The 9,043-nt window shown below is 45.0% G+C and overlaps 1 protein-coding gene across 1 annotated transcript; it reads right to left on the reverse strand.

Annotated features, from left to right (window-relative positions):
• Window positions 1-2,002: 2,002 nt before the first annotated feature.
• LOC112899053 (DNA repair protein RAD5B-like) lies at window positions 2,003-8,249 on the reverse strand. The gene is made up of 18 exons (XM_025967380.1): window positions 7,133-8,249; window positions 6,879-7,012; window positions 6,649-6,784; window positions 6,508-6,561; window positions 6,142-6,276; window positions 5,882-6,033; window positions 5,709-5,793; window positions 5,112-5,315; window positions 4,714-4,857; window positions 4,452-4,601; window positions 4,263-4,330; window positions 4,059-4,181; window positions 3,873-3,972; window positions 3,530-3,642; window positions 2,870-3,443; window positions 2,706-2,777; window positions 2,501-2,599; window positions 2,003-2,410 (listed from the first exon to the last, which is right to left on the reverse strand). Exons 1-18 carry the CDS (start codon window positions 8,201-8,203, stop codon window positions 2,288-2,290), a joined length of 3,537 nt encoding a protein of 1,178 aa, XP_025823165.1. The 5' UTR covers window positions 8,204-8,249; the 3' UTR covers window positions 2,003-2,287.
• Window positions 8,250-9,043: the final 794 nt, after the last annotated feature.

The raw sequence follows: 9,043 nt of genomic DNA on the forward strand, positions 1-9,043 counted from the left end.
GCGAGTGTGTTGGACGTAGCAGAATGCACGGGGTGCGCAAGAGGTGATTGGCATGGTGCAATTGCCATGGGTTGTTTGTGACCACGGGTGGCAGCAATGTGCGGGTGATGACCAATCCTACAATCCTGGAGGACAGTGATTGAATTTGGGAGTGGCCTCCTCGTCGTTAGATGATGAAGTTGCGGAGGCCCTATAGGAGGCGGTCTTTAGGGAATCGGTGACATATGTTGGTTGTAGTCCATGTGGAGCGATGGGGTGGAGGCTGGTCAGTCAAGCCAATTAAATGTGGTTGCAACAATCTAGAGCCATCTCTACATTTTGGCATTGACTTGCAGCGTCCAATTTTGTGTGGTTGTGATGACACCCATATCTAGGTGTTAAACCATTCTTAATAGTAGTATCATTCTCATTAAATAGAGTGTCATGTTAGCGCTTCTAATGATGTGGCATAGAATTAATAAAGAGATACATGAAATAATGTTCATCTAGATGAAACCCTGTGTACACTCTTTCTAAGATAGCTTGTGTCTTGCATGTGGTCTTAGAAATAACAAACAATAAAACTCTGTATTGCATGAAGTTATTTCAACTATGAACTAAATGTCATCTTACCTATGTGATATTTTTGGAAACATAAATATGAAATGACCATCGAGAATGGCCTTAGTCGTGATGCCTAAAAGCTTGTTGATTGACCCTGGGTTGAGTTGGGAGTCGACATGCATCTTTGTTCAGCGACCGTGGTGGTTGGTGAAAGACAAACAGACGCTTTTTCAAATGCCATCAAACTATGAAATGAAACTTAATGCATATTCTGGTAAATTATATTCCATTCCTCATGGTGCTTGTGCTTTCGTGCATGTGCATGCTCCTCATTAGACCATGCCAAATTTGACAAAAGAGGACTCAAACTGCATATGCCTCAAATCCTGGTGTCCACTTCATGGTTATGTGGATGAAGGATCCGAAAGCCAAATCCCCAGTAAAAGTTAAAGGTCTGACCACTATGTCTGGTAATGTTTCTTTTCTTTCTATTCCAGTTAATTATTTCTGTTTTTCTTCAAAAACATTGTTTCCTCAAAAGGTTGTATCTGTTTGATCTTTCACAATCATTAACACTAATATTACATCAAAACTAGGGTGACATCACCTCTTACCAACCCGTATAATGTGTACCTGTTGTAGGACCGGTATTTTTGTTCCTGCTGTGGTGTATGGTGCTGGTTAATTAGCTTAAATCAGGCTTTCGTAACTCTTGTGAGACGGTGGATTTTATATTGATCCTGTTCAATGCTTTCTTTCTTTTTCACTCTAGCTTCATAAAATTTGTGATTCCTATGAAACATCGGAGCTTGTTTGCTGCGGTCCTGTGTTATGGCCAATATTTTATAAAGAACAGTTGCTCTTTTGGCGAATTTGATACCCTGGGTCGGTTTCACGATTCAGCAATGTGTCCAATAGATTGAACAATCTGTTAATGCTTCTGGCAAGTTTCTACCCCATATGCATTCTCTGAAAGACGGTTACCTTCAATACCTTGTGATGCTTTGGTGATACTAGCTTGATAAAGTTATGAAGAGCAGAAACAGATTACAATAATGCTTCCATATTTTGAATTTTCACTAGAGCTCCATCGACATCACAGCTGTTGAGTACACCTGAAAGAAAACAGGCAACGTGTAAGTGATCCCAATCACATCCATCGCGCTAATTTACATACCAAAATGAAATCGAGATGCCGTAAACAAGAGATGTTTTTGCATGCCCCAATTAAGTTGCGGTGCCTCATGAACATGCCATATGATGTGTCATACTGACAATGACAACTTTGTATGTTCCCCAAGCTTCATTCCAATATATTTGCAAGTCTAGTGGACTCACTATCAGGATAGCATCTACTGAATTTCAATACTTACAGACCCATAAACTCACCATCAAAGCCCACCAGAGAATAACATATGCACATGGATCAACAACTTGGCATGTAGAAAAAAGCGAGCAATGGAAGCAGAGAGGCATCAGGTGGCTGAAGCTGATCACAATCAGTGGCTACAACTCCACAAGACTAGCCGTAGCAGGATGCTGAACACCAAAAGATACTATTATAGATAATATACAACCAGGATGGGGATCTATCCACAAAATCAGATAGGCACAAGGTTCCACCCATCCATCCCCATTCAGTAATCTGATCCTAGATACTACCAAACATGTCTACTTACTCAGTACTACCAAGTATCCAGGACATAAAACATCAGCTATACACATCTGCTGCTCACAGCAATAATCATGTAAACAACATCTTGAGATGCTCAATGCGAGCACCACGGACTTCCTCATCTGTCAGTGCCCCAGAAATCATCCTCTGCTTGCACACTTGCACTTGTTGCATCCGCTCCTCGACGGTATCCTGAAACAACAGAAAGCATTTGAGGTTTCAGTAACCTGGGAGAGTGCAGGTAAATATCTCAAGAGGTTAGTCAATATCATTGTTAATTACCTTCACGATGAATCGTCTCACTTGGACTGCTCTTTTTTGCCCAATGCGGTGAATTCTCATGATAGCCTGCTCTTCCACTGCAGGGTTCCACCATGGATCCTGCGTAAATAAATAGCAGCGCCAGATTGCCAGTGTGACCTATTAGTAATGTCAAGACTAAAGATAATTGTCATTTCACTAGATTGACAGGGTTTAGAATAAATACCATCAGGAAAACATTGGATGCTGCTGTAAGATTTAGCCCTACACCTCCAGCTTTGAGTGACATCAGTAGCACCTAATTGTCATACAAACAATCAGGATGCATAAAGAAAATGACCTTATGCAAAAAGGAAACAAGGAGCATGACTAGAAATTGCTCGTTCATACCAGCTTGTCCTGACTTTCACTAAACTCCTTCAGAACTTTTTCTTTATGCTTCTGGCTCAACCTGCCATCATACCTCAGGAACTTCATACCCTTATGATTGAAGGGGATCTCCAGAAGATCAAAGAATGACGTGAACTGGCTGAATACAATGCTCTTCTCCCTTTTCTTCTGCAGATCCTCCAGAATCAAGATAAGTTTGCTCACTTTGCAGGAGTCCTTCCAGTTATTTTCAGCATCAACTTGGAAGCGACACTGAGCAGGCAATATGATCAGGTCAGATTTGCTGATGTGACTTCGACACAGGGGACATGGTCCTCCATCTGGAGTCCTCCAGCTAGAAAGAAGGCATTCGCGGCACATCCGATGTGCGCAAGGAGTGAGCACAGGATCATCAGAAGCTGACTCAAGGCAGATAGGGCACTCAGTAGTAGCACCCTGCCGAATCTCTTCAACAACCTCTTCGACATAAGCACGTGAGGGTAGTGCATTCTGTCTTCCAGAACAACTTTGGACTCCTTCAAGGAACCGCTGTGCTAGCTGGTCAAGGTCAGCATACTTTTGAGGATCAGCACGGCTGCACATTAAAAATTCAGCAAAACAATTAGACAAGGCAATGATGGAATGCAGCAGTACGGTATTGTTTCACAATGCAAGGCTAACCTGATAACTAGAAAAGGGTGATTGCAGCATTGTCTTAGCCGGAGAAGTAGCTCAAGAATATTAGCATAATTGTTAAGAACACTGCCTTGCGCTACAAATTTGTCAAATTGAACCTGTTGAGAGGTACCATTGTGTTAGACATGCACAGAATATTATCCATGAAAATGTTATAACTACGCAAATAATATTGAGAAGCGAAATTCAGTTTGACCTAGATAAGAATCCTGCCTTTAGCAACACAGCAGCTAACCAACAATTCCATGCTTTGGTTGCAAATCAGCTAACAGTGAAACAAACATATACAACTGACTTGTATCATGAAAAAAAAACAAAAGTTAAATACCTTTGACCTCCTGAAAAGTGCTTCATAGAAATCACGTTCATGTTCAGATTGTTCACATTCTACAACTTCAATATGAGCTGGAGGGAGGACCAGTATAGGACTGAAACAAATAATTGAGCATTGCTAGGGATTATATATGCTTATTTATGCAGTTGTGAACTTTGAAAGTTTGGAGAAAATACATACTTTCCGATCTTGTCTTTTGTTTCCTTGGTCCTCCTCAGCATTAGTGGCCTGAGAATAGCTCTAACAATTTTCAATCCTCTATCATCACCATTCTCATAAGGTTTCTGAATAAGCTTCTGCCACCTATAGAGATCAAGAAGAAAATGTCTCAAGTCCGGATTTTCAAAAAGAAACAAGAACTGAGCAGTGAGACTCCATCCATACCAATTTGCATTGCACCATGGCTTGACATGCAAGAAGCAGAAAAGACTGTAGAGGTCCTCCAAATTATTCTACAGAAAATGCAACAAAAATAAAAAGTTAGATCCTGCGTACAAGAGTGGGACACTTAGATGCTGCCAGTTCAACTGAAAGTACTGAAAACAAATGTGAATATCAGTGGCGAAAACATACTTGCAACGGTGTGCCTGTAAGGCACCATCTGCATTCTGAGTTTAATCCAAAAGCTGCTTGGGCTCCTTTAGTTTTAGGAGATTTGATTGTGTGAGCCTCATCAAGCACAATCCTATACCAATCCATCCTATGAAAGATGCTTCTGCCATTCTGTTAAGGGTAGCATTTTTCATTAGTGAAAATTGTGATGACCTTGTTACTTCCAAAAGTATACAAATACAACAAAAAAGTTGGCAACAGATGGGAAATGCCAAATACATACAGCTTTGTATGCGGCTGAAAGGACACCATACGTCGTCAACACAACATCATGCTGAGCCATCAGCATGAGGTTATCCGTTTTATCACCACCATAATGCACAAAAACAGAAAGGGCTCCTGGTATTGAATGTGCCTCCAATTCATCCTGTAAGGAAGAACAATAATGCATTCTTATTTCTCTTGTGAGATCAAATATTATTGGCGAACTGGGAAAGATTGGAAAAAAAATCATTAAACTGGTTCAAGATGCACTGCATGAAAAACAGGATAAACTGAAACTTAGAAGTGACTTTAAAATATTCTAAATCAATTACAATATAAAATAATGCATATTCATGACAAATGGTTGAATATAAGACACTGGAAATGTACACAATAACAGTACCAGAAGATGCTTACTTTCCATTGACCCAATAACGGCATTGGACAAACAATAAGTGTACCTCCTCTTACAGAGGATCTTGAGGTGCGTGCTCTGGTCCCATGATCTCTCAGGCCTCTTGTATCTCTTTCTATATAGTTGGAACACTCCCCCCTAGGGTTTGAAAGTATAAGAGCAATGGTCATCACAGTTTTGCCAAGACCCATTGCATCTGCTAGTATCTGCAAAGACAGGTGACACATAAATAAGTTTCATAGTATGCGATCTAACAGCAGTGCAGTTATGAGAAAGCAAACAACCATATTCAGGTAGCTAAACAAAAGCAATGGAGCCATTTTGTGGGGATTAAGTTTATGTCAGCATCAAATTGCTGAGGAAAATGCTCAAACACGCAAAAACAAACATTGGCCAAAAACATCATAGTGCAGCAAGACTATAATTTATAACACGCCAATCCTTGGCACAGATAAATTTGAAGTTATTTTTTATTAAACAATTAAAGGCATATAACATGGCATTATAACTGCTAAGAGACGGGATACGTCAGAGAATGGAACAACTACCTTTGGGAATATAATGCAAAGCAAGCACATGAGCAACTGAAACAAACTTACCCCTCCTCGTGCAGTCCCAGTTGCACTTGGAAATTGTGTTGTTGCTTGACCAGTGAAAAGATTAACATACACTGCAGGAGCTCTCCTGTAAGCAACAACAGTTTTCCTAGTTATCACTATAACCCAGTCGCCTTCTCAGTGCTATTGTACAGAAGACACTGAATAGAGCATACTTGTCTGCAATATTGTAGGCACTCCAACAGGGATTGAGAGTTTTTGTTGCTTCATTAGCATCCATTCCCTTCTCTAATTTAGACATCCAGAAGAGAGCTTGTTTTTGGTATGGTTTTAGAACAGAGACAAGGGTACTCGGAGGCTCTGCTTCCTGTTTTTACAGTTATGTAACTAAATATTTAGAGACAATTAAGTTTGTATAAAATATTAGGGTGGGATGAGTAAACATTCAAACAATTCCACAAGCTTCTATTGTTACCTCTAAGTCAAATGTTTCAGCAGTGCCAACAAGTTTGTTCAAGGCAGCCTCTGAAATAGCCTGCTCATCAGGGCCTTGCTCTAGAAAGGTCTGGCCAAGCACAGGAGTGGATTCATCGCCGCTGTTATGGTTCCCCTAATCCATGTATCAGGAAAAAAATAGCATCAATGAACACAAAGAAAAAGGCAGCCAGCAACAATGCCAAGAAAATATTAGTACAAGAAAGGGCTATAATTTTCAGCATTGCCATAAAATAAATGCAACAATAGATTCAGTTCATTGGAGGACACAATTAAATGCTACAGCAAAGGGACGCGTACTGAATAACTGATATCCGTAGTAAAAACAGCAAGAGCTCTTTCTTACCCTTAGAATTCGCTGCAACTTTCTTGTGCTGAGGTCACCAAGAGAGAAATCATCCTGCACATGGTAGGCATATAAACATTTAGGGAAGACAATGACAAGAACATTCTGAAAACTTACAAAACAAATCAATAAATGAGCTACCTTGTTGGATGCCTTTAGCTTGAGTAAAGTAAGCAATTGATGAAGAGGACTGGAAGAGAAATTGACATTTGCATGATCGAGCATGTCACATGATGAGTTGTCCATTTCAGTGAACACAGATTTGTGGATGTAGAAGCTGCAGAAAAAACATTAGCATTAGTAGAATCAGATAAATCTTAATAACTTGCTGAGTAACAAAACAACAAGCATGTATCATCATCAGCCATTACCTAGCATACAGCAAAATCTCCTGCATCAGCCTCAGTTCTATTGTTGGGAACACAATCTTCCCGTGAATCTTGACCTTGGACGAGTTGACAAGCGGGACAAGGCATTGCGTCCACTCTTGTGGTAGCCTCCCAATCTGCAGACACCATCAGGGGGAGTGAGACAAGATCAAAATTATAGTAATTTATAAATAAATCATTCATTGGCAAAACTATTCAAGAGTAAAAATGCATCACAATATGAGTTGAGTATCGACCTCTCCAGCTCGTTTGGTGGAGAAGCGCACAATCGCCGCCAGAGCCGCCACCTTCTTGGCTGACATCTTTACCCCGCCATAGCTCCTCTCGGACGAAGGGAATGCGAAATGGACGATCTCCCCGGCGTCCATCCTCCTCCTCCCACGGTTGGTGGACAACCCGGGCACATAGGACTTGCCGACGAGCAACCAGTCACGCTCCTCGGGGAAGTTGCCAAACTCGGCGTCCGGCGGTGCCACCACCATCCTCATGTCAGTTACCGGGGCAGGGACAGGGGCAGGCGCAGCCGCCCTGAGGGGCCGCGGCCGCGGTTCGTACATCTCCACGTCCACAGGCGGCGGCGCAGGCAGGACGGGCCCCGGGTCGTACATCCGGACGTCCAGGGGCGGCACCACCAGGATGGGCCTCGGGTTGACGGGCGGCGGCAGGGCTCGGATGGGCCTCGAGTTGAGGTACGGTACAGGATGGGTGGCGGTGAGGTCGATGGTCTCCACCTCCTCCCTCGGCCTCTTCTTCGGCCGCGGCACGAGGCTTATGCCTCCTCCGCTGCCTCTCGCCGCCGCCGCCGCGGCAGCAGCAGCGCCTTTTCTTGGCGCGTCACGGCCGCCGCCGGCGGGCCTCTCCTCCTTCTTGACCTGATGCGGCACCACCGACGGCTCTTTGGCGCACCAATTGGCCGGCTCGCCCTTCACCTTGGCATCGGCCTTTGCGGAGGCGGCGCCGGAATCTTGGCTCCCCACGACCTCGTCGTCGAGGGCCTCGGCCTTCACCTTGGCGGGCGGCGGGGCTCCGCCGACGTCGCGCTCCGCCTTGACCGGCTTCGGGGCGGCACCGCCGCCGCGGCCCCTGTAGGTGGGCCCCGCCTCGGCGGCGCCGGCGGAGTCGTCGAGGAGCGCGTTGATGGCGCGCTCGGCGTTGCCACCGTACCGGGAGAGCGCGGCGACGACGCGGGCCTCGGGGAGGCCCGCGCCCAGGACGGCGCGCACGGCGGCGATCTCATCGGCGAAGAGGACGGCCTGCGATGGGGACTCCTGCCAGCCGGAGGAGTCGTCGTCGACGGAGACCAGCATGGCGGGTACCGGCACGGCGAGGGCGAGGCCGGGGGGAGGTAGTGTTGGGCGGCGGCGGGAAGCGGGCGGGAGTGGGAGAGATGGGAGGATGAGGTGTAGGGGAGGCTTGGGGACGGAGGGAAATGGCGGGTTGGAGGGTTCTTGATCAGGGGTTTTCAGGGATTTGGGGGACTTTTTTTGGCGGGGAAGGGAAGGGAGGCAGGGAAATGGGCGGGGGGAATTTGGCGGGGGAGGGAAAACGAAGAAGCAAGCGGCAACGGTAAAATTTTGACCAGGAGCTACCGCGTCGCGCTCGTGGGGAGATTGGGTTAAAAAAGAGCGGGCTGCGTGCGCGCGCACGGGCGGGCGGGCTGGTGTCGTTGTGGCCCCGCTTCTGTCGCCTGCGCCAGGATTTCTTCACAGTTGTTGGACTTGGACAGTGGCGCGGTTAAGGGTCAAAAATGGATGGAAAAAAATCCAAAATCATCCAAATTCGTGTCCGCTAAAATATGGATAGGGTATCCATCCTATCCGTTTTTAACACGGTAAGACAACTAAAGTGGGTGTATTTGATTTTGTTTTTTCATCAGTTTTCTATATCCGAATTCGAATTCATTTGGAGATCTTCTGAAAGTATCGCATGTTCAAAATCATCAGGAGAGGATCATTCATTAGATCTTTTGTGATGATGTTCTTGTATCCGCTCCCGGACACCAGCAGATCTCCAGGGTTTCTTGAGGTACCCGTAGCTTCTTCAGTTGATGGCTGTGGGGCACCTGCAAGTCGAAATGCATTCAGTCCACGAAGTCTGCGATCTAAGCAGTTACCCGTGGGGGTCAGACACTTACTTGTGCCATCCGC

Source organism: Panicum hallii, chromosome 7 (genome assembly GCF_002211085.1).
Source record: "Panicum hallii strain FIL2 chromosome 7, PHallii_v3.1, whole genome shotgun sequence".
Taxonomy (NCBI): domain Eukaryota; kingdom Viridiplantae; phylum Streptophyta; class Magnoliopsida; order Poales; family Poaceae; genus Panicum; species Panicum hallii.

Excerpts from the sequence above, each read along its gene's own strand:
- LOC112899053 (XM_025967380.1), bottom strand. The coding sequence starts at position 8,203 with ATGCTGGTCTCCGTCGACGACGACTCCTCCGGCTGGCAGGAGTCCCCA. Across the intron at positions 6,785-6,878 it reads GAGATTTTGCTGTATGCTAG|CTTCTACATCCACAAATCTG; the intron begins GTAATGGCTGAT and ends TTTTTTCTGCAG. Across the intron at positions 5,794-5,881 it reads GCCTACAATATTGCAGACAA|GAGAGCTCCTGCAGTGTATG; the intron begins GTATGCTCTATT and ends TGTTGCTTACAG.